Here is a 25,667-nt window from a genome sequence, read left to right as displayed (position 1 = left end):
CTTCAATTCAATGCATTCCAGAAGGTGGTGTACAGCACTTCTTACCACTTAGAAATGGTTGAGCGCAAAACAGTATATTCCATTAGAAAAGATCAACATAATATAATTGTGATGTTAACAGTAGTTGTTGAGACCAAACAGTTCCTTCATCTGCTGCTGTAGGTGAGCACCCATCCTTGGAAAGCAGTCTAGCAACTATAGGAAACAGGAAGCTGCCTTGTATGTAGCCAGACCATTGGTCTGTTGAGCTCAGTATTGGCTGTATTGAATGACGGCAGCTGTCCAGGGTGACATTCCCAGCCCCACCTGGAGTTGCCGAGGACTGAACCTGTGAACCTCTGCATGCAAAGCAGATACTCCAGCACTGAGTTATGGTCCTTCCTCATAAGTTTGATACTCCTGGGATAGCTCAGTCAGCAGAGCACGAGACTCTTAAATCTCAGGGTCATGGGTTTGAGCCTCATGTTGGGCAAAGGATTCATGCATTGCAGGGATTTTGGACTAGATCAGAGGTTTTCAACCTTTTTGAGTCCATGGCTCCCTTGACCAACTACATTCTTTCTGCGGCACCCCTGTGGGGCTCAGGAACCCAGTTATGGCACCCTTGTCTTCAGAGCTGGCAGCCTCTCACTCTTTTTTGAACACTCCCCCCTGTGGAGTGTTCCCTCAGCCTCCTCTGCCCTCCCCTCTCCTTGGGAGTCCTGCTGCTGCCGTCCCTGGTCTCTGAGCTGCCCCCCACTCCACCCCAAAGAGAGATGCCTCCCAGAGGCACAATTTGCCTGTGGAGCTTATAGCTAGGGCTGCTGCAATAAACAGCTGTGCAGGCCTTTGGGAGGCAGAGACGCAAGAGGGCATCAGAGGAGGGAGGGAAGGAAAGAGGGACAGAGGCCAGTGTTACCCCTAACCATCATTCAAGGTACCCCAGGGTGCCATGACACACTGGTTGAAAACTAGGTAACTGTTGTGGTTCCTTCCAACTCTACAGTTGTCAGGCAGCTGCAAGCAACTCCCACAGCCAGTTGCCCAGGAACGTACAAAGACAAGGAAAAGTTTCTTACCACCCGCTTTTTATTCTACGCTCTACACTCTACGCAGGGCTGCCCTTGAAGCTGACCCAGAAACTCCAGCAGGTGCAGAATGCTGCAGCGAGGCTCCTCATGGGGTCTCTGCCATGGGAGCTTATTCACCCAGTGCTTTTCCAGCTGCACTGGCTCCCGGTGGAGTACAGGGTCAGATTTAAGGTGCTGGTTTTGACCTTTAAAGCCCTTCACGGCCTAGGACCCTCGTACCTACAGGACCACCTCTCCCGGTATGCCCCACGGAAAGCCTCAAGGTCCATAAATAGCAACACCCTAGTGGTTCCGGGCCCTAAGGAAGTTAGATTAGCTTCAACCAGAGTCAGGGCCGTCTCAACACTGGCTCCGGCCTGGTGGAACGCTCTTCCTCATAAGACCAGGGCCCTGCAGGATCTGATTTCTTTCCGCAGTGCCTATAAGACAGAGTTGTTCCGCCTGGCCTTTGGCTTCGAGCCAATTTGATTCCTTCCCCCTCTTTCTTTTTTCTTTTTTCTTTTTCCTTTCTCCTCCTGTGATGAGGCTGCATTTTAATATTTTAATGTTTCAATATTTTAATGTTTCAATATTTTAATGTTGTATTTTAATCTTGTTTTTAAGTTGTATTCATTCAACTTGTTTTTATTATTGCTTGTTAGCCACCCTGAGCCCGGCCTTGGCTGGGGAGGGCGGGGTATAAATAAAAATTATTATTATTATTATTCAATATTTACAGAGAGAGGCTTTGGAACACAGCCTCTTGGATAATGCTGTTGTCCTGAGTGAATCTCCACCTCGCTTCTCTCCCACTTCCTCATTCGTCTTCATCATCATCACCTCCTCTACAGGTGCTGCTTAATGCCCTCTGTCTTCAAGCTCTTTGCTCTCCTACTTTTAAGGCTCACCGGGTTCTGGGAGATGGTGGGTCTGGAATGCTTTCTAGTGACAACGTGTCAGCCAGCTGCTGCTCTGGCTCTGCCTGCTCCTCCTCTCCCATTATTTCCCAACCTTTCCCCTCATATGCCTCTGAGCTATGGCCTCCCTCAAACCCCTGTTGTAATTCTGAACTGTTTCCTCTTCCCTGGAAGGGTCAGTCTGGGGAGGCGGTCTCCACCATTCCTCGTCTGCCCAGTCCCTGACAACAGTTCTGTGATTCTAACTATTCTATGATTCCTGTGTATTTGCCCTTTGGTGCAGCAGAACAGCATGTTGGCAATAGCAATAGCATACCCTGGATGTGCAGTTTCACCAATAAAGAGGAGAAAGATTTTAAAATTTACACCCCACTGCTCTGCTTTCAAGGCAGCTCCTCTCTATTATGGAAAAATAGTGCAGGAAACGCCTACATAAAATTCCCCCCGTTTTTCTTTCTTTTCAATCCATTTATGTGTTGGTCCTTTAGAGAACATCCTCTGTTATAACTCATCCCTTTTGTGTGGTGACACACATTCTGCTGGTTATCTGAGCATGGAGGAGCCAAAACAAAATTACATAGGTTGTGTACCGCAACATAAGTGTGCAATCTTGTCATTTTAGTAGGCCCCATTTACTGCTTCTCCCCGAAAAAGGTCAAGCCTTAAATGTAACAAGTTGGGTTATATTTACCAACTTTTAAACTTCATTGAATTTACTTTCCCCCCTTTTTATCCCTAATGTTTATACAAGCATTAGTCAGAAAGTGGTAGTGGAAATGCCAGTTTTTGCAAGAATTGGGGGTGGGGGTGGCGGGCTTGAGGATTTTATAAACCTCTGGCTTGGCTCCTCAATCTGAGAGGTTTGTCCATCAGGTACAGGCAGAGCTGATCTCAGACTGCAGTGGTCTCAGGTTATCCTGTACCTGCTTATGGGTTTGACTGCTCCCTTGCTTGGCTACCTGTGTTCTTTACAGTAGAAATGTCAGCATCAGTGGTATCTAGTTATTTCCAGACTGCCGGCCCTCACAGACCATGATCTTGGACAAATCCTAGATTGAGGTATTCTGGACTCAAGTTGTTAATGGCCTTATAAAAATCAGACAAGAACCTTGCATCTGGCTGGCCTGGTAGAGTTCAAGGCAGTGCACGCTTTTGAGAACTGGAGTTATGTTCTCAAATAGTTGTGGAGGTATGAGGGGCAGTAGGACCTCTGATGCGCTTCCTAATATGGTAGAGGTCTGTCTTTGGCAAACAGCTTGATTCAAGCAAACAGCTTGCTCAGCTTCAGCATGTTAGCAGTTGGAGGAGATGGTAGTTTGCTATGCTGAGCACCTGTGAATTTTCTGCATTCAGCCAGCCTATCTGTAAGCAGGAGAAGGTTCTTGTGGACCTCAGCTCCAAACATGTTGTAGGTCTGGTATCTGATAAAACTAGTAAGATATTCCACTGGCTGTAATTTAGAATTATCTAATTAATAGGCCAGGTCAGAATATTTCAGCCACTTTGTGTCCTGGTGCGATTAATTTTGGATAGAAATGTGCTTGCTTGCTTGCTTATTTATTTATTTGTTAAAATTTATATCCCTCCTTTCCTCCCAAAGGGCCTTCACACTTTCTTGGCTTAAGTAATAACTGGAAAGATGATAAGACTGGAAGGTTTGAGTGCATCTCTTATATCCTGTTTTTGCTGACTGATGCATTTTCAGGGGAAAGCTGTAAGATTTAGTGATTTTCTAAGCAATATTGTTGTTGTCTCCAAATGCCCTAGGACGAGAGGAGGAAGTGACCTCGAATCTCTTAAAAGGCACTCTGTGCACTTATCGGCCTACTCTATATGCTGCTGCAACCTGTCCAATAACATCAAATCGGCTTCCATGCTCAAAGAGCCATGCAAGCTTTGCCCAGATGAAGACTCTGTCATACAAAACCTTTCATTGTGCTGTCATCACTGACAGACAATTGCTTTTCCAGCTAATTAAGCACCGACCTTTGTGTTAGCCAGAGCTTTTAACATATGGTTCTACCAAGCACTATCTAAATTATATTAAGTAAATTAGTCTTTTTTGACAAACAGCTGATTTCCCTAGGTAGGCTTGAAATATGACTCTGAGGCTGTGGAGCCTTACCAACTTAGGCTTTCACAGTATTAAGTCAATGCAAAAACTCCTATACATTTTAAATAAGGTCATTTTTTCAATCCAGTGATTCCTAGGCAACCTAATCAACTTTGAGCAGAACAAGGAGACCTCACAACTACTTCTTTTTTTTTTAAAAAAAAGTAACAACACCCTGCTTTTCTCTTCACTCAAAAGAAAGCAACTATATAAACATGGCATTATTCCATTTGTTAAAACACAAATTAACAAAACTAAGCAGCAAAGCAAAGAGCAGCTTTTGAAATTAGTACATTAAGCAGCGACAGAATCAAACGCTTGTTCAAAAAATGAATTTTTGAGTTGCCATTGGAACACAAGTAAAAGGGGGAAGAGAACTTAAATTTCCTAGAGCAGGAAGGCAAGGCGCCACCAGAGGAAAAGCCACCAACTCTGCCTCAGAAGGCAATGGCACATGTCAGAGGGCCGCAACAGCCAACCTTACTAGACAGGCAGATTCACAAGAGAGAAGAAAGGTTCTTCAAGCAATGCACTCATGCTTCAGTACACTAGCCCAGAGGTGCAAGGATATTGCTTTTCAGAAACTGACAAAATAAAAACAATGGAGGGAATCCGGGGAGATGGATAACAGTTTGGGTTTTTTTACACCATAAGCTTTCATTGATTAGAGTCCATTTCATCAAATGCATGCAAGTGGGGAGAGGACAAGTGTGTGAAGGAATGAGCAGGCCCCCAAATTGAGGTTGCTAATGATTTGGCTGGGATACAGAGACCAGGTACACCGAGCAGCTTGGGTACACCAAGTAAGATTTCTAAATGCCCACCACCACCACCACAATTGACTTCCATGCCATAATCAAAAACTGCCTCCCCTCAGTTTCAAAAGAAGTTAGGACCATGAGAAGATGCCTTACACCAGGCCACACCATTAGTCCATCTGGCTCTGTATTGTCAACATGGATGGGAAGCAGCTTTCCAGGGTTGCACTCAGTAGTCCTTACCAGCACTCTCTGGGTTTACTGGAGATGGAACTTTTTACATGCAAATCATCTGCAGTGGTACCTCGGGTTACATACACTTCAGGTTACAGACTTCTCTAACCCAGAAATAGTGCCTTGGGTTAAGAACTTTGCTTCAAGATGAGAACAGAAATCGTGCTCCGGCAGCGCGGCGGCAGCAGAAGGCCCCATTAGCTAAAGTAGTGCTTCAGGTTAAGAACAGTTTCAGGTTAAGAACGGACCTCTGGAACGAATTAAGTACTTAACCCGAGGTACCACTGTACTCTACCACTGAACTATGGCCCTTTGCTATGACTTCATGTTTTATTTGACATGTATTGTGGGGGGCTGCTGAGACACTTGGATCTGTCTTGGGCAAGCAGAACAACTCATGTGTTATTTGGATCCGAATCATCAAATGTAAGAATTACTGTAGAATCCGATATCATTGGGTGTGTGCATTTTGTTCTGTTTTATTATGTTGCAGAATGAGGGACAGTACTTTATATCATGCTACATAACAAAAATAAAAGCAGTAGTAGTGGTTGTTATTTATTACTGTTAGAATCATCATCATCATTATTTATTGAATATAATTTATTACATTTATAACCTACTCTTCCTCTCAAATGACCCCAGGGCAGCAAACACATGATAAAACAGTAAAAAAAAACCAAAAAACAAATGCACTTGTATCAGCAAGTCATCCCTAATCAGTCCGTGCTTTTCATAAATTTTTCTTTCCTGGTCTAAAGGCTTTCTGTAAAGCTATACGATACAATTTTAAATCCCCTCCTTAATAACTTTCCATGCTGTAACTTGATTAATTTACTCAGGCAGTTGAGAAGACAGTGTCTTATGTTTCAAGCTGTAGAGTCTTTCCGGAAATGCCAAACCCCTCCCACAAAGGAAAGATTAAGTAGTTCAGGAAACTGTAGGTTTGGAACATTCTTGCTGGGCCACAATGAATCAACAGAGAGCAAATGTAACCATCAGAAAACTGGGTCATAGACAGTATAAGCCAGCTCTTGCCAAATGTCTGTGCAAGCCTATTCAAAAATATGCTTGGTTTACATTTGCGATTTACTCAGGGTATTAGTGAAAATGATAAAATATCCTGTTCAGCGGGAGTCCATTCAAGCTTTGAATCTGTGGGATGCTTTGAACTTACCCTGTGTTTCTTTCCAAGTTGTACTGAAGCATGACTAGAGTTGACGTTTGATCCCAGAAATGCTTCCTGGCTTGCAGTTATCCATCTTGTTACTTTCCCTTTCTTTTTATTTCTTCCTGTAACTTTGGAGCAGGGGTGGCAGCAATCCACAGTGCAACATTTACTGAGAGAGCAGAAAATGTATTACCGAGTGAATCTAGCTGCAGCATTGGTCAGATGCGGCTGTGCTGTTTTAGACCGAGGCAGGGGGACTGATCTTCCCTAGTTGTTGATGAGCTCCAACTCCCATCACTTCCAGCCAGCATGGCCAGTGGTCAGTGACGATGGGAGCTGTAGTCCAACAGCATCAGGGAGCGAGGGTTACACATTCCCCATCCCTGCTTTCAATGAAACAGCAAGTGCAATCTGACAACGGGTGTTGATAGCAGTATGTATACTTTGTGCCCACCAACTTGAACAGGTGGATAGGACAAGCCACCTGTCAATCGAGTGACATCATTATATCAAACAGCTGATAGGTGAGTTGTTCCACCCACTTGTGAAAAGCTCTTGCACAGCATTTCAGCCAGCTGGTTATTGGGTGCTTAGGAACACAAGGGGCTTGCTCAACACCAAGTACACAAAAGCTCTTAAGAGAAATTCTGTATCTCTGCACAATTCAAGATATGACTGTGAGCTAGAATTTAAAGCAGAAGAGGGCTAATTCTTTATGAGCTTGACAATGTAATAATTAGCAAACACACTCGCAAATAAATACTGTGCACTTTACAGAGTTAAATTAGCTCCATGGAACATAGTGAGTGAGCAAGCATACATGGAATTGCAGTGTAAGTGACAGAACTATAAACCAGAAAGACTCTTCGTCTTCCACATAATTTTAGCAACAGGCTTTATGTTCTCCCCACCTCTCAAAAGAGGCCTGAAGATCCCAGCTGATGAACACTGGCCTGAATCATTTCCCTATCAATATGGCCCCTGACTTTTGTTCCTCATGGGAATCTATTCTTCTCTTGGCCTTTATTGTGTTTTTTTCTGTATTCTTTTGCCGTTCTTTGATTCATTATTAAAACCTGGTGATGAGATTAATTTTCCTTCAGTAACTCTTTGAAGCTCTGGCAGCACCTAATTAACTCTGGCATGTATTAACTTTTCAGCTGTGGCTGACATGATTCTGCTCTTTTGTTTCTTTATTATAGGTTTTATATATACAGGGGAAGTTGTGCATCGAATGCTAACAGCTACCCAATACATCGCACCTTTGATGGCCAACTTTGACCCTAGTGTGTCAAGAAACTCGACTGTCAGATACTTTGATAATGGTAAGTATTAATCCTTCTGCCAGATTATCCTTTAGCTCTTCTTTTTTTGTCCTTTGTAGGAAAATAAACACTGAAGATGGTTTGTAATATTTAGTTCTCAGAAGTTTGATTCATCTGGCTAGCCATCCATCTGAGTCAAATACCATGGTTTAAAGTGTTATTGGTAGATTGTGTTGGCAAACATTATCCAATATTATAATCCACCCAAGCTGCTAAGGTCCTAAATCTTACTTTAGTCATGAATCTCAATTAACTTCATCAGCTGAAAAAGACAACCCTCTAGTCTTCCAAAAGTATATGCTCCCTCTGGTACCATCAGTACATTAAATAGGAACCATTTTGGATTCTTAGAGTCATTTTTCACCCAGAGGTAGAGCATGCCTGAGGTTAATAACCCTCATCAAGATGGTGTGCAAAGTGCTCCTATTTAATAATCTAATAAGCCTTACTTTACCTACAGCTCCCGAAGGTCAAATACCTAGTACAGAATTTTATGTGATAGAATGCTGTACTTGGCATGGATACCTGTATATTGGCTTATTAATCTGGGATGTTGATGATCTTTCTAACTGTGGGGGCCAGCCTTGCTCTGCCCTTTCCTAACTACCTTCTCAAGCCCTTTAAACCACCTTCTAGCCATGGATTAAGATCCTGGCTAGTTCCGATCCTCATAACTGGAGTTTCCCAGTTTGGGCATAATGGCGAAACTAGTTTAATTAGCTCAGGAAGGTTGAATCACAGCATACCAGGAAAAGAGGCGCCAAGAGGCAGCACAGTGGTGGAACACATACATACAAGGCTGGTGAAAATCTTGCCTGAATCACTCCAAAGTTGAAGCCCCACTACCCAAAATGCCCATCTCTACCAAATCCCCCACAATGAATCCTCATGGGGAACACTGGATCGAGTTGGCTATTGGAGGAGGCACTTGGGGCCTGAGTCATTTCAGCTTTTATAAGTTATGACCCTAGGTCTCTGTAATTCTTAGCAAGCCAATGCAGTGCTTTTAGGATTGCTGTTATATTCTCCCATCTTGCTGACCCAGCTAATGACATGCCAATAGCATTCTAAGCTTGCTGTAGCTTCCAGATAGTTTTCATGGGCAGTCCCATGTAATCTGAGTGCAAAGTCATCAGAGCATGAATTGCTGATACCTGCTTATCTTGGTCCAACAACAGCCATAGTCAGTGAACCAACTGGAGCTGGAAATAGGCAATCTTCGACAGTGAGGCCTCCTGAGTCTCTAGTGGCAACATCATGTCAAGGAATGTACTCTCAGGTTTCGTTACCAGGAAATGAATATATATCTATCTCTTGTCAAATCACCAAATAGGCTATATAATTTTGTGGATCTATATATGCACATATTGCATATGTATAATAACCAAACATTTGCGAGACAAAATGAATATTTGTATGGAAGAATTGCTTTTAAATAAAATAGAAGCAACCCGATCAATATTCAGAAAGTAAATTGCAAACATGTCTGTCTGTTTCACACCATCCAGTGATGCGCTATGCAGTGAAATAATTTATGCAGCGAGATTGTGAAAGTTCCATTTGAAGATAACATAATGAACATGCTTCAATTTCCCCCCTTAAATGACTTGCTTTTTTTTATTTCCGCCAAAGTGCTGGTAAGAAACAAGAATAAATTACAGCGTGTTGTTGTTGAACTATTATCGTGATGCTTTAAGATACTCTCCATGGTGCTTTGAGCTTGAATCACACTGACCCATTTTGAGTTGTGGTTAGGTCACTCTGACAAGGAAAACTTGTTGAGATGTGAATCAAAGCATATGCTGTGAGGGAATGAGTCAGTTCAGAGTCCAAAAGGCATTTTTTGTAAGCAAATGCCTGAAATAAACTCATATATTTACTAAAGAGGAGTTGCATTTAGCTATTCTTTACTCAGAGTAGACCTGTTGAAATTAAAGACCTTGGGGAATATTTTAGTTTAGAGAAAAGGTGAGTAAGAGGTGAGATGATAGAAGATTATAAAATTCCGCATGACGCAAAGAAAGTGAATAGAAAGAAGTTTTTCTCCCTCTTTCGTAACACTAGAACATGTCGACATCCAACAATGCTGAATGTTGGAAGTTTGGGTACAGATAAAAGAAAATACTTATTCATGCAGCGCATCATTTAACTATGGAACTCACTCCCACAGGAGGCACCAACTTGGTTGGCTTTAAAAGAGGGTTGGGTGGCTATCTTCTGCCTCCAGTCAGGCAGTAATGCTCCTGAATACCAGTTGCTGGAAACCACAGGAAGGCAGAGTACTCTTGTGCTTCAGTTCTGCTTGCAGGTTTCTCACAGGTATCAGGGTGGCTACTGTGAGAACAGGATGTTGGACTACATGGGCTACTGGCCTGACCCGGCAGGCTTTTCTTACATTTAATGGCCATGACTAACTTAGGTCCAGTAATTTCAAGTGGTCTACTCCGAGTGAGAGTTGATTGAATACAACCCAATGCCTTTTGTATTCAGGACGATATCAGGATTTGCCCCGCTTTTACTGTATTAAAAGAGGTAATCCATCATGATCAGGCCAGATTCTTGCCAAGGCAACAAATGAAGGACATTATTAGGAATATAATTTATATAATAGAATATTTAAAAGTGAGGAATGAAACATAAGCAGCCTTAATGTTTTTAGATGCAGAGAAAGCATTTGATAATGTCTCCTGGGATTTTATGTTTAAAGTTTTAGAGTACATGAGCTGTGGAGACACTTTTATAAAAGGAGTCAAGGCAATATATACCGAACAGTCAGCAAAATTGATAGTAAATGATGTGTTGACTGAGAATTGCAAAATAACTAGAGGAACAAGACAAGGCTGCCCATTGTCACCCTTGTTTATATTTTTTAAAAAAGGATTTGCCCCACTTTTGTAGGGCCTACTAGTTACCTGGGAATACATTTTCAAGCTGCTGATCCAATAAAAAGACACAACAGGAATTTTATATTCAAGACTGCAAAAACTGGGGCTTTCCAGCACATGGTAAGCCACAATGCCAGGGCTTTGCTCAGCACGGCAAGATGGTTTGAGCATATTACTTCGATCCTGGCCCGACTACACTGACTGACAACTAGCTAAGAACCCAATTCAAAGTGCTGGTTTTGACCTATAAAGCCTGAAGCGGCTCAGGACCACAGTAGCTCAAGGAACGCCTCTCCCCATATAAACCAACCTGGATTCTGCAGTCATCACCTGAGGCCCTTCTTTGTGTGCTTCCTTCATGAGAGGTCCAGAGGGTAGCAACACGAGAACAGGCCTTTTCGGCAGTAGCTACCTGTTTGTGGAATGCTCTCCCTAGGGAGGTTCAGCTGGTGCCTTCATTATTTTTAGGCTCCAGGTGAAAAGGTTCCTCTTCAACCAGGCCTTTGTTTTTGTTTTAACTATTTGTTTGTGTTTTAGTTTGTATTTTTATCTTGTGAACAACCCTGAGATGAAGGGCAGCCCTGAGATGAAGGGCAGTGTCTAAATCTTAACAACAGGCTGCATCCATCTTGGTAGGTCAGAAGGAGTGCAGACTTACAGTTTGGTCCATGGGGATTCAACAAAACAATGTGCGTAAAGAATAGTGGGACACGTGCAACTAAGATGCTCAACACCATTATTAATATGGGCATCATCCATAAATTCATGGTGATCCTATTTAGCCGGTGTAGTTAATGTTTACCACCAATGATGTATATTATTTAATACCCTTCCACTCTGAAAGCTTGCAGTAGATAAGAAAAGATAATCTTATGCATAATAAATGGACGGAGTGAAAATGGAATGCTTTAAATATTAACATTTCTGTGTCAGCATTTTGGTAAACATCCTTAAGTTTTATAGGCAGTGAGTTATGAACTAAATAACACAATGAAAAACCTATGATGAAAGAAAGTGAGCAGTTTTGATTTAGAGGAAACAAGATTTTAAACAATTGCACACAGAGTGTTTTTAAAAAATATATACCGTATTTTTCGCCCCATAGGACACACTTTTTCCCCTCCAAAAATGAAGGCGAAATGTGTGTGCGTCCTATGGGGCGAATGCAGGCTTTCGCTGAAGCCTGGAGTTCGAGAGGCATCGGTGTGCACCGACCCCTCTTGCTCTCCAGGCTTCAGGAAGCTATCCGCAAGCCAGGCGGGAGTTCCCGCGGGCTCACAAGGCTTGCGGGCAGCAGCCTGCAGCCCCGGCAAGTGTCCGCAAGCCTCGCGCACCCGGCAGGAGGTCCCGCCGAGTGCGCAAGGCTTGGGGCGGCAGCGAGTGTCTGCAAGCCTCACGCGCCCGGCGGGAGGTCCCGCCGGCGCGCGAGGCTTGGGGCGGCAGCCTGCAGCCTGAAGCACGTGGAACCCTCCGGAGGGTGCCCCGTGCTTCGGGCAGGTGTGCGCAAGGCTTGGGGCGGCAGCCGCGGCGGGGGGGAATAATTTTTTTTATTCATTCCCCCCCCCAAAAAAAACGAGGTGCGTCCTATGGGCCGGTGCGCCCTATAGGACGAAAAATACGGTATGTAGCATCATTGTTTCACTCAGCCCTGACCTGTTGTGGCTTCCAAGTCTGAAAAAAAAATTCTAAGAACTAGCTTGAATTTTTTGGTAGGCTAGCATCAATGTATAGGTACTAGCCCAGGCAGCCCATAATAAATCTATCATGTTGTTAGGTACCACTTGTGTGAATCTTCATTCATTCATGTACCACCTTTCTGCCAAAGCTCTCAGGGAGGTTTGCAGTGGAAAACAATGTCTTACAAACTATGATACAAGAGGAAGAAGAAACAAGGAGGGATGAGAAAAATAAGGAGAGGTGAAGCCAAAATGGCAGTTGATCCCAGTGGAGGAAGGCTTTGGCTGGCCCATCACCTCTCCTCAGATTCAGGCAGGTGGCACAGCTGTGGATGGGGGCAGTTCTGCATCTGGCATTTATTATCCCGATGGTATAATAGTTCATTTGAGGATCATTGTTACCACCACTCCAAACCCTACAACATTAGTCACAGATCTAAAGGAAATATAATTCCTCTTCACAAAGTTTCAGTATTAATTAAACTCTGTAATTTGCTGTTGCAAGATAAGGGGTAGATTGGACAAATTCATAGAGTTGGAGTGACAAGCATGCCACCCATGGGTGCTTGAGTACCTCTTGGGGTGTTCATGAAACATGTTAGTGAATACCCCCTCAATAATCCACGCCTTGTGAAAAATATTGTTTTTTCTTGCTGCTGAGTTCCTGTTTGCAGTGTCTTGGGCTCTCTGACATTGAAAACACCCCCTTTTAGCATGTTCACATTTCATTGGATGCTGGGATTCTGCACCCACCTTCCCTTCTGTTTTCCGCTGAGGCGGTGGCTGATGTTTGGAGGTGTATTTGAACACTCCTCAGTCAAGTTATCTTCTCTTCTGTAGGCTAAGCATGTCTGAACAAAAGATAAAGCTCTAGCTACTGTAAGGCCTATTTAGCAATAGTAGGAGTAGTGATAATATTGCTATAAAGTTACATTTTGTATGGTATCAAATGCTGCTGAATGGCTACCCTATAATTTACGACGACATTTCCCTCTCCTCTTCTCGACTTTGGACTTGACAGGTACCGCATTGGTTGTCCAGTGGGATCACGTACATCTACAGGATAATTACAATCTGGGCAGCTTCACATTTCAAGCAACACTTCTCAACGATGGACGTATCATATTTGGCTATAAAGAGGTGAGTTCAAGCACAGAAATGATTTACTAAATTTAAAAGCCTGCTCCGTTCAAGCAGCTGAAATATTTAAAAAGCGACAGCCCCAGTGCTCTGCCATCTTCACGCAGAAGACTTTTTTCTCTGCCAAGACTAGATGCTACTCTTCAAAGGATGCTCTTTGCCCATCTAAGAGATTCCTGTCGGGAACAATCAGGGTAATCCCAGGAGAGAGGGAGGACTAGGCAAAACTACACGGTGCCTCCCTTGCCCCCCAGTAACATTTTTACACAGACCAAATCTGCCTCCAGAACTAATCCAGGAAATGAAGAAGCTACAGCAGAAAGCATTGGGAGGTATGGCACAGTGGTTAGAGGTTTTAGTGAGGAATTATTCTCCCCACAAGAAAGAAAAGGGAACAAAGAGTGTGCAGAAAATTACTTTGACTGTTAACTGAATATAGAGTACAGATATAATGCCATTTGTTTAAGATTACTTGCAATGATTTTTTTTATAATTTAGAGCAAATAAACATTACTGAGCTAGCTGAATTCAGGATTTGGGGGTCCCAAATCCTCCTTTTTGAATGCAGTTGCACCCCGTCCTCCCACACCAACCCTTTCCTGGAGCTGCAAAGGGGTTTCTGGGTATCTGTGCAGCCTCTGCCCAGGCACCGGGCGAGTTGACATCACATTAAGGCACCAGGCTGATTTCATGATGGAAAGCTTAGAGGAGAGTTTGGATGGTGTTAGAGCAATCTAATGGGTGTAAATAGTACTCTGCTCACAAGGGAGTTTCTTTGTGTTCAATATAGCATCAGAGAAGATTACTGCAGCTTCTTCTAAGATACAGCATGAGGGAAACCGGCAATCCCATTTTATGGAATAAATATTGTGTACTAACTTGCCCTGATGTTTCACTGCTTACATCCCTAGGCCCTTTAATGTGACAGTTTGGCTGTCTTTTTAGTTAAATATACCGTATTGGCCTGAATATAAGCCTCTCTTTTTTCTCAAATTCCAACCGTGAAAAGTTAAAGTGTGGCTTATATATGCGACCTTACGGTATGCAGCCAGGAGTGCAGGGCAAACAGCGCCAGGAGTGCGGCAAAGCAGCGCCCGCCCTGCGCATAGTCCCCCGTCCTCTTCCCCAAGGCTGGGAAGGGAGAGAGCAAGGAAAGGGAAAGGCCGCCGGCAACACAGCGTGGCTCCCCCCCCCCCAAGTATGTAGCCAGGAGCAGCGAGGAAGGGAGCGGCTTATATTCAGGTATTTTTTTCTTTTCCTCCCTCCAATTTTAAAGGTGCGGCTTATATTCAGGTGCGACTTATATTCGGGCCAATACAGTAATAGCTCTGTGTGCTCTCCCATACAATTTGGATTTGGTTTGGAGGGTTCAAGCCTCTTAGAAGAGTTTGGATTTGATATCCCGCTTTATCACTACCCGAAGGAGTCTCAGAGCGGCTAACATTCTCCTTTCCCTTCCTCCCCCACAACAAACTCTGTGAGGTGAGTGAGGCTGAGGAGCAGGGAATCGAACCCGGTTCACCAGATTACGAGTCCACCACTCTTAACCATTATACCATACTGGCTTACAAGCTTAGCACCCATGGAAATAAGAGGTGAGGTCCTGTCTTGCCCAATGCAAGGTGGTACTTTTAATGAGATTCAGAAGCAATACAAGCACAAGTGAGTGAAAGGTTAAAGATTTTATTCTAAACAGCAAGCATTATATACATTACCAAGCAAGCACTTCAATATGCCACTGGGAATTTCTCAAGAAGTGGCGAAGTGACCTCTCAGTAGCCTTCGTTTGCACAGCCCTTCGATCAGTCCATGCATCTCAGAACTATGCCCAAAAACCATCCGATTTGAAGATAGCTAACTTGTTAGCCTACATACCTTGCCAGACCAACTAGTGCAGATTATTAATTAGCTAGCCCCCTCTTCCAATACCGCACATTCCTCCAAACAATGTCTACCATCAAAGAAGGTCAGAAGGTTACCTATCACTTTCACTTCTTCCTTCCACCAGGTTATACATTAAAGGCTGCTCTCAACCATCAAATAACTTTAACAAGAGATATAGAGGGGAATTAAACAGAAGCAGGAAGAGATGACCAAGTTTGATCACTAAACTCCTTAAAATACAAATATCTTCTGGATAGATTGCCCATACAGGTCCTCTTGTGGAAGGGGGAGTTACTGGTTTGCTTTGCTTTTGTTTATTGTGTATTTTGTGTCTTCATTTTGTATTTTCATGTTGCCCTGTGATCTTTGGATGAAGGGCGGTATACAAATTTAATAAATATTAAAAAACAATCTGATGTGGTTGGACAGAGCTGCCCTCCAGACACCAGCACTGTGGCAGCTTACCAGGATGGGCCAGGGCAGTGGCCAAGTCAGGATTGTATGGATGCACCAGTTGGAAAAGCCAGGCTGGCACCACATTAGTATCTGGGCAGCCCTGACCCTGCCACCGCCCCACCCCAGGCCAGCCCAGGTGAGCTGCAGTGATGGGAGACCAGCTCTGGGTTGCCCCATCAGCTGCTACTGATTTGCACCTGCCAGCCAACTCTAGTAATGTCTCAGCTGGCACTGAAAAAAACATTCTCCTGGTATGGTTTCTATGACTCTCATGTGCAGTAGGAAGTTTTTGTTTCAACCAATAAATATTAACATGAAAACAAATCATTTCTCCTGTCAGCTTGTCCATTGCCTATCATCAGATGCTGCCCTAGCCCTTTCGTCACAGCGTAATGATTTTCTTGTCAACTGTTCACGGCATCAACATAAATAGTAGATCCAGTTTTTTTAAAGGAAAATTAAGCACTGATTCACCCTTAAAAATACAAGGCACAATGTCAGGACCTTCTAGAGCTGTTGTTCTCAAACTTTAGTTCTGGGTGCTTCTGCCCCATGTGGTGGGTTATCAAAACTGCAGCTTGGAAATATCTTGCTGATACTCTCTAGCTAGTGAAGAACATGTTGCTTGTGAAATGATCTCAGGCTGTGAATTGACCCTGCCCACCAAGGCTTGTCATTAAGCTGTCCTAGACCTGAAGGACTTCCTTGTCTGTCTGGGACTATGTCTGGGCAGCAAGGTGTTTTTGGCTCTGGCTTGGCTTTGTGTGGGCCTTAGCAGTGACACCTGGTTTAGCCCCTCCAGTTCTGATTCCTCAACTCAGCTCCTGCCTTCTGGGTCCCAGCACTCAGCTGTCCTCTGGCAGTAGCCTCTGAGTCATTCTTGACACCCTTTGTATTTTCCTCACTCCTGCTTTACTCATGGGACTTTCCTACTGTCAATCGCTCTTCTCAGTAGGCAGCCCTTGCCAAAACAGCAGCGTGACCTAATGATGTGGACTGGGCGCTTTGATCTTTCTTCCTCTGCAACACCTATGGTTCACAGTAAAGTTTGTCAGGAGGCAGACATGAGCACTGCGTATATTTTGGGGAACAAAAATGAGCAGTTAAATGAGGGCAGGCCGTTGCAGGCCAACCAAAGTTTGTAACAAACCATAGTTGGTTTGATCCTGATTTCACTATGGTTTCTACAAACAACTGTTTCTTGTTCTTGGATTAAATGGAAACAGTGGCCTGTATGAAATATTGTTAACCATGATTAACTATTGTGCTGCTGGAGGTGAAATTCCTGGACGATGCACAAGGCAAACCACAGTCAAAAGCATTTGCATAGAATGTTTTTGTTAATCAAGTATGATATTGGGCCGATCAGTGCCTCTCAGCCTAACCTACCACACAGGGTTGGTGTGAGAATAAATGGGGAGTGGGAAAACCACCTTGAACTTCTTGGAAGAAAGGTGGGATATAAATGTAATGATAAATAAATAAACAAACAAACCAGGTTCAAACCATATCCTAGTTTGTTAACTAGCAAATTTTTGCATATCCAGAAACTGTTTTGTTACAAACTGTGACCAGAAGGTTTAAATCTGGTCCCATTTTGTGCAAAGAAGAGAGGAAGAAGGGGAAGCACATGAGCCCAAAATTCATGAAAGCATGTTGTGATGCTTGAATGTCACTATTGTCTCTTAGAAGATAAACCATCATGGGATCCAGCCACTTCTGGCTCCTTTCCAGCATCACATACCTTTGTTCATGTAGCCAAAGAAACTCTTCACATTCTATCCCAGAACTATTTTCTGTTTCCTTCCTCACCCACAATACATTCTGCAAAGGCAGCAAATGTTACAACTTCTGTAATGGCTCCTTGGTGATTATATGACTGGAGGCTCATTACTGCCTAAATGAGCAGGCAAGAGTTGTCGCCTTAGGAAAATTCAGAAAAAAATACACCAAATAATGTAGAGATATTTCAGTGGTGGTTTATTATGCGTGGAAGACTTGCAGCACTGAACATTAGCACTACTTACAAGCATTATTTTGTTCCCGCTTATGCAAAGATTAAATGATTGCTTTCTGCAATAGACATCACAGCTCTTTAAAACAAAACTATTCTTAGATTCACTATATTAGTCCACTTCCCTCTCTTAGCCAAAATGGGTTATCACTTTTAGTGCTTACAAAAGTTAACAGAGTTTCTATGAAATATTCAGTAATAGAAACAGATTTCATTTCCCAATGTAATATAGTTTCTGTGTGGCTCTGTGTGCAGAATTGTATTAGGTGTTAGCAAAACAGCATTAAGAGGAGCCTGTTTACACAATAAGCAAGCTAAACTGTTTGAGGAAAAAATATTCATTGTACTTCAAGGTTTTGCGAGTTTCTTCCCTGCAGTGAATTGACAATGAAGCCTATAATTGGCTGGCGCAAAGTAAATTTACTTTCTCCTCGTTGATTACTGAAAGGTAGGCTAGAAATTGTAATTGCTAAAGTACTTATGAGGGATTGATTAACAAGTCCATCAAAACTGAAGTACTAAACCAGAGCCAAATCTCATAGTACACTTCAGTATTATTTTTGTCAGCTCCCATCCAGCTGTCCCTTTCATTAAAAGGAAAAATAAAAGGCCTAAAGGTGCTGTACAGAGAATCTAGATAATGTGAAGACAATTCAAGGTTGTGCTGGTGAGTAGAAATGCCATTACAGGTTGGCATCACTGGGCAACTGCCTATTGGTGGGGGTTCAGATGCATTGCTCTGACTCTGTTTAGCACTTGATTCTATCAATTAAATTGTAGGGTACAGGTAGAAGAGAGCATTTTATATATAGGTATGCATATGGCATTTGTCTATTTTTGTCTTGCAGATTCCTGTCTCAGTGACACAGATCAGTTCAACCAACCACCCTGTGAAGGTGGGCCTGTCAGATGCCTTTGTGGTTGTCCACAGGATCCAGCAAATTCCCAGTATGTTTTTTAAATGCATGCTAATGAATGTTACGTAAGCCTGTGTGTGTGTTTGAAAGGGAAGGGATGATTGAGTGGAAAGCAAATTTAAAGAGATCAAAAATATGTTTTAACTAAACAGAAAATAAAATGCTTATGAAGTCTCAGTTTGTTAATTTAAATATAATTTCATTTTGGTTTACAACTCCCACAGTTGTTCATTGCTTCATTGTTTGTCTTGAGCTGATAAAGTCAAATGTGGCTGTTAGCCCAAAGGGAGAGATGGTATAATTCTGTATTCCATGGGATACTCCTTCATGTTTTCCAGAATAGTAATTGTATGGTTGTGGTTTTGTTGTTATTTCTTATTTTGCTTTGGAAGAGGCAAAGAAATTGGACATAAGATGCCTTTCTAAGCTGGCTGAAATAAATTAAACAATGTTTATCAGAACAGCGTGCAGTAGCAAGCGTGGTTCCCTCCTGATGTTGTCGGACTACAGTTACCATCATCCTTCATACTAGCTGAGGCTGATGGGCTGCAACATCTAGATGGCACTGGGCTGGCTACCACTAGAATAGATTTGCTTTGAAGAAAATTCCATACATTGTTTTCACTGTCTTGGAATTTCCCATGGGCAGTTTCTTCATTCTTTGAAGGGAGATTAAGGAGCCTATACCCGGCTGGTCACGTAAATTTGTTGAAATTAACTAATCCCAGCTGCTCACATAATTGTAACTGTTCAGCAGTACAGATTTCCCTTTCATTAAGACAGCACAGTTTAGAGCAAATATAGGATACCTTCATTAAAAACCAAGGAAAACGTCTCACCGTGTGTTAATAATACTTTGGGCACCATCTTCTTTGCTTTGGCTCTCCGGTTTAGCTTTCAAGGTTGAAATTAGTATTCTCTCTTCCTTTTGTTGGCAGACTAATGATTACAGGCCATCCCTTTCCAGTGTCCTTGCTGCGTATCACAGCAGAGACCATTAGAATCAACACTGTCATGGCACTTCCATGCTTAGCACTATCGTGGCCCTGATGTGTCAACATGGTGTAGGAGGGTATGCTTTGCCTAAGGAATGATATCCCTTTCTAGAAAGCTGTTTCTAGAAGGTCTTACGTGTTGCAGAGGGACCTTGAACAGAGGCACAGGAGGCTGGGCAGCCAGCAGCCCCACAGCTTCAGGATTTGGAAACAAAAGTACTGGCAGCTATTTGAGAATTCTTCTTTGTAAAGGGTGGGGACATAGCTGTCAAGCGTCCCTTATTTGGCGGGACAGTCCCTTATCCTAGCGCTATGTCCCGCTGCTGTCCCTTATTGATGATGTCCCTTAAATTTCCCGGGTTTCAAAGGAAGCAGCTCCTTTCCCTCCCTGCCGGCCAGGGAGGAGGGAGGCTCCAACTGTGTTGCTTGGCCACATTGCTCACCCAATAAGGAGTCTAAGAACGACTGGGGGGTGGAGCTTGCATGCCTTGTGCCGATCAAATCAGCCACGTTGCTGGGGACTCGCCTTTGCTCAGCACTTCCCAGCGGAGAGGTGACGTGGTTTTCCTTGCTGTATCCCCTTTGCCGGGTTGCTGCACTGTGGGAACCACCGCTTGAGGCTTCGTCTGGCTGCTGGCTGGGCTTTCTGCCTTTGGCTCTGAGGGGCTCAGAAGTTGAACATACCTGTGCCCGGAAAATCCCTTATTTTGGTTGCTGATCCCTTATTTTCGAGGCTGCTGGTCCCTTATTTTCAAATCTGTAAGTTGACAGCTATGGGTGGGGATCCCACTTCCTATTAAAAAAAATTGTTTCTTTTGGCTCCTTTGGTATGTAATATTCAAGAAAAGGCTCATTCGTCGCTGTCGTTGCAAAGCAGATACATATTTTGAAACTGCAGGCAATATACCACTCTCCTGACAAAATAAATCAAGTTGGGCCAAAGAGAGCCTATGTCAGCTTTTCCTTAAGTGTGCATGTTCTTGCATTCTTGTCTTTTCAAAGATGCTAAACGGGCCATAAATCAACCCAGTCAATTATTGCAAAAGGGAGATGTGAGAAAGTTTTCCTTAGCCTGTTAGATGGTTCTGTTGGACTATGTGTTTCTTGCAGGAGGCGTAGAGATATATAAGCATTGTTCTATATCTCCTTACACCTAAATACATAAAGGGCTGAATCCCAGGCTGGGCAAGAAATAAAATCGCAAGCTCTTTACAATCAGATAAAAAGGAATAGATAAAAACACAGGAGAAACTTTCACGTTTCAATGTATATAAAAGCCATAGAACCTTACTTCTTCATGTAAACACTAGGAGCCTACAGATGCCCAAACAAACAATTGGTGCCAGAATGATAAAAAAGCATACGCACCATATGTGATTCCAAGGGAGGGCATTCTACGGATAGGGCATCACCACAGAGAATGGGTCTCTCTCTTTATTAGCACGCCTGTGCCCTAAAATTAGCAGGAGAGGCCCTACCCTACTTTTAAAGTAGAGTTGTACTTTTTTCTTGGTTTTATGGTTTTATCTTTTGTATACCACTTTGAGGTTTTTTTACATTTGAGTGGTGTATGGATTTTATGAAATAATTAAATTAACAAACTGAGGATTCTGTCACTTGGAGGCATACATTATGCAGTGATGCAGGAAAGGGTCATTTCTCCCAGTCCCCACCTCCTGCATCTGCCATACCCATTTTCTGCCAGTTTCCCCATCCTTTGCTCCCTACCCACTTTATTCTAGAAGTCCAACCCTTCCCTCTAGGGCAACTTTTTGTGAGCCAAATGCCATGGGGAGAAATCCCAAGACCATTCACACAACTCTCGTATCTTTAATGAAAATAATTATTGGGATGAGGCATAGCAAAACATGTATTGGCATACAGATTGCTATGATTCTATTGCAGATATAGTATAGAATTGGGTAGATGGATGGAAACAGTTGCACAACAGATGTACACAAATTCATAAATTAGCAAAAGAATTTTTGGACCAGTACATAATTCTGCACAGTCCCGATTAATAATAATTGGTCTGAAGCCCAGATATAGAGTAGATAAAAGACAATTTGCCCTGTGGTAACTTACTGAGCGATGACAACCATTGCAAGGAGAATAAAGCTGCAATTCCATACACACTTACCTGGGACTAAGTCCCATTGGGCTTATTTGGATATTTCTAAATAGACATGGATAGTATTTCTCTAATATCAAGCCACATGGCATGGAGTTTTTATTATAACTCAGCAACCACTAACACTGGACAGGGGTGGGGTAGGGTAGGACTCACTCTGGGCAATGTGGCCACAGGCACCACCACTGTTTTCGGCATTGGGGATTGAACCATTTTAAAAGGCCTTTAAGTCTCCTTAAATTTGTATTTGTTGCACTCTGTCAAAAACTCATATGGGCTATGATAGATGGGGATTTTTTATAACAGAGATCCTTGGCGCACAGGGCATATTCACACTGGTATATAAATTAACCTGCAGGAAGTTGCCTGATAGTAATCTCTAAAGAAAATCTTCACTGTCAAGACAGTCGTTTTCTGCAGGAGCACTGTCACTGACTAGAGTTAAGTTAGGACCATGGATCCACACCTGTTAGATTTCACTGAATGCATTCGAGGGGGGATGGATTTAGCACTTCTCCTGCCTTTAATAGTCCAGGTTGTGTGAACAAAGGGGCAGTGAAGGTGTGCTAAGGGGTAATTAATCTGTGTTAAGTGATCTTGAGCATAGACAGTATAAATATTGATCTAGCCTACAGGATTTTTCCATAGATGGCTAAACATTGAGACAGTTTATCGCCTCGGTTGTAAGAAAGAATCAATTCAAATGATTGTCTTAGAAATAAATCATTCACTCGTATAGTTATCCTCTTAAAATTGAGATAGATAGGAATATAACAAACTTTTGATCTCTTTGATAATAACTCACAGAAATCAATGACTTTGGATTCAGTTCAGCCATTGGTTTCTCCTACAAAACTCAACATAAGACATTCAGTGATGAGTGTCACTCAGAAATCTTTAAATGTATGATATAGCCATATAACAAAAAACAGACCCAATGCACTCTCCTGGGCTCTGAGTGAAGAAAAACAGATGCACTGTGAACACACACCAATATACTTGAGCAGAGCTTTGGAAAACTCAAAGAGGAGTACAGTGAAGGAGGTCCAGTGGGTGGTTCTGGAGGAACAGATCTTAAGGATTGGAGCCTAAAATAGATTAGTAGCTAAAGTCTCCCATCTTGTTCAACCCTCTTCAACTACCGGTACCTGTAACCCACCCGCTCCAAAAACCTCTGAAGGGTGTGGCGTTTAATGAAAAATGTTGAATGAGGTGACACAGAAGCTGCTGGGGTTAAGGAGGCAGCAAGAAGCTTTCTTCCTATCAACTTCCTTAAGTTAAGCAACTTCCCTGTTTCCTGTCTCATGTTGTTCAGAAGGACTGCTGAATCTCCAGAGAGGCTTTCTGGGGGCAGAGGGAAGGAGGGTACAGGAAAGATTTCTTCTGTGAAGTTCAACTTACCTTAAAAACCAAGACCAACTGGGAGAAGTTCTCTACTCCTCCTGCAGCCCATCCAACATTGCTCAATAAGTTTTCATATGTGAAAGGGGAAGAAGCTGTGTAAAACTCTGAACTTCCTTAATGCAGGTCAGATTGAGGGCAGCTCTTCCCTCTCCCTGTAGCCCATTCCACATTGTTCAGGTGGGTCCCCAACCTTCCAGCTAAGGTTTATGGGGATGTGGGGAACAGGAAGGGAGAGCACACTTTCCTTTCATGAACTTCCTTCAGTTAACCTATAGATAGATAGGAGAAAGAGGGCTTGGTAGCACATTCCTAATCTGTGCTGTGACCTTGCCTTCTCAATTTAGGTGTCAGGCATTGAAAGCAGTGGCTGTAGTGCAGGTTCAAGTCCTTCAGTCTTGTTCTTCCTGACTCTCTAGCTTCCTGATCTATGGTTTCTTCTTCTTCATTCACTGACTGGAGAAAGTTGCAGGGTGCCAACTCAGACGCGAGCACCGTCTAGCCCAGCACCTAGCTGTGCATTACCTTTGTTTGGCTTCTCCAGGCAGAGAAGGGGAAGGTAGCAGTATTGGGCAAGTGACAGAGAGGCAAAGTGAGGGAGAAAGAAGGTTAAAGGATGTGGATCTGCTTTGACAGGTCAGTAGGAAATATGAGTTTGCAGTGATGTGCTTGCTCCAGGAATCCCCTTTTCCCATTACATCTGTGTCTCCTGGATCCTGGCCTCTGAGATGATGTGCCAGTCCCTGTTTCCAGTAGGATGCTCACAGTAATCACTACACTGTAAGATTTATTGTGCCATATTTGTAATGCTCAGCCTCAAGTCACATCTCCTCCTCCTCAAGTGTTCATCCATTAAAAAGCAGCTTTTAATATTGTGTTTGATGAGGGGTCATGGGGATTTGATTTAGAATACAAAAGATGGTTCTAGTCAGGCTCATTTTTAGTACCTGGCTTCCTTGAATACTCTGTTTGGGTCTCAGAGCCTCAGTGGGGCCCAGCAGTGCTGATGCCTGCTCTTGAGCCACAGTCATGCCACACATTTAAAATGCTATGATACCACTTCAAACAAGATTCTTCCTCCAAAGAATTCTGGGGGTTGTAGTTTCTTAAGGGCACCGACCTATGTTTCTGAGTTCTCTGTGTGTATGATTCTGAGTTATCTGTGAAGAGGTTATTGACGGTTATTGGTGAAACTAACAAGCGAAAATGCATTATATCAGAAAAAGTGCTTTGGGGTGGAAATGTGTGTATTTGGCAAAGCTGAATGCAAAACTGTATATTAGGAGAAAGTCACAGTAAAATGCTGGTCAATATCCACGAGGCCTTTTTAAAATGCAAACTGATACAGAAATATAGAAAGTGAATTTAAGATTAGAAAAAGGAGAAGCTGAAATGGACACATTCACTCTTCCCAAATTCCTGTATATGTCTACTCGGAAGTAAGTCCCATTAATTTCATTGGGGCTTCTTCTCAGATAAATTGGCATAGGATTTCAGCCTTACACTATTAGAGCCAGTCACCTTAGCAGTTCAGCTGTGGGCATTTTTCTTTCTTTTCCCTTCTGGTGAGAGGTGTTGTCACAAAGGCCTAATAGCTTCCTACAATCCCTTTCTCATACTGTTCCTGAGGAGCGCATTCAGAATTTGCCAGCTTATGCCAAGCCAGTGTGCCCTGAGTTAACCTTTGCTAATGACGGAACACTGAAAGGTTCAGCTGAAGTGCCAATGCCATCATTTTTATTTAGGTATTCATTGGCTTGCTTTTTTGGACTGAAGGACCCGACTTCTTTGGGGGAAACAAATTAAAGCCGCTGGCGCTGGCAGGAGTTCATTTCAAACACATCCCTGCAATGCTCTGTGTTGGCAGGTGCATCATACAGGCAAGTCACTGTGGGGGAATAAATCTTCCCCGCTTGGCAACAAAGGTTCTCAGATCCAGCCCAAATTAGCTTAGCCTTGGCACACATGTTCTAGCCCAGTGCATTTGGAGCGCCAGACAGGTATCAGACCTTCCAGGATAGATATCTAGCCCAGAATCTTCCTAGTAATTCATTCAGACTGGCTGGGTGGCAGTAATTTATTCACTTAATAGGATGTTACGTTCACATCTGAGGGAAAGAGAGAGAAGTGGGGGGAGAGAGGCCTTTCATCAGGAGGGTTTGAAAGAATTGGCCCTAAACTAAACAACACGCTGATTTAATTGGCAATGATGGTGCTCAGCCATGATAAGAAGTTAAGTAGAATAATTTGTGGATTTGTTTCTGTGCCACATCCTGCCAGTATGTGCCTATGAAACAAGATAAGAACAAAAGCACCCTCCACTGTGCTCTGGGTATAGGGAGCCTTGCCAGTATATAACAGAAATTACTGCTGCTAAACAGGCAGTACTGGCTGCTTTGTTGAACTCACTGGGTTGTAGCCACGCTAAGGCAGGGTCCCATCAACATAAGGATTGCCACTTGTGTGACCGGAATACTTCATTTCTCCTCCCTCAATTGACCCTTAAGTCTGTTCTAGAGGTTCCCCCAGCCCTCCAGAGCAGATTTGGGGAGGGCACAAGACAAAGGGAGTGGGGCGTGGGGAATCCCGCTACGCTAACGG

The 25,667-nt window shown here is 43.1% G+C and overlaps 1 protein-coding gene across 2 annotated transcripts in view; it reads left to right on the top strand.

Annotated features, from left to right (window-relative positions):
* Positions 1-25,667, top strand: part of PLXDC2 (plexin domain containing 2) — a 234,388-nt gene that overhangs the window by 171,151 nt on the left and 37,570 nt on the right. For both annotated transcript variants that reach the window (XR_014517570.1, XM_083467510.1), the window contains exons 5-7: positions 7,445-7,567; positions 13,150-13,268; positions 18,471-18,570. Coding sequence is in view for 1 of the 2 variants with exons in the window: in XM_083467510.1 (XP_083323636.1) it covers positions 7,445-7,567; positions 13,150-13,268; positions 18,471-18,570 (342 nt within the window). In the remaining variant the exon portion in view is untranslated. The remainder of the gene's footprint in view (positions 1-7,444; positions 7,568-13,149; positions 13,269-18,470; positions 18,571-25,667) is intronic.

This window comes from Podarcis liolepis, assembly GCF_965112155.1.
Source record: "Podarcis liolepis genome assembly, chromosome: 12".
In the NCBI taxonomy this organism is placed as follows: domain Eukaryota; kingdom Metazoa; phylum Chordata; class Lepidosauria; order Squamata; family Lacertidae; genus Podarcis; species Podarcis liolepis.
Note: the sequence above shows the minus strand (reverse complement) of the source record. Positions and strands in the feature narration are given on the sequence as shown.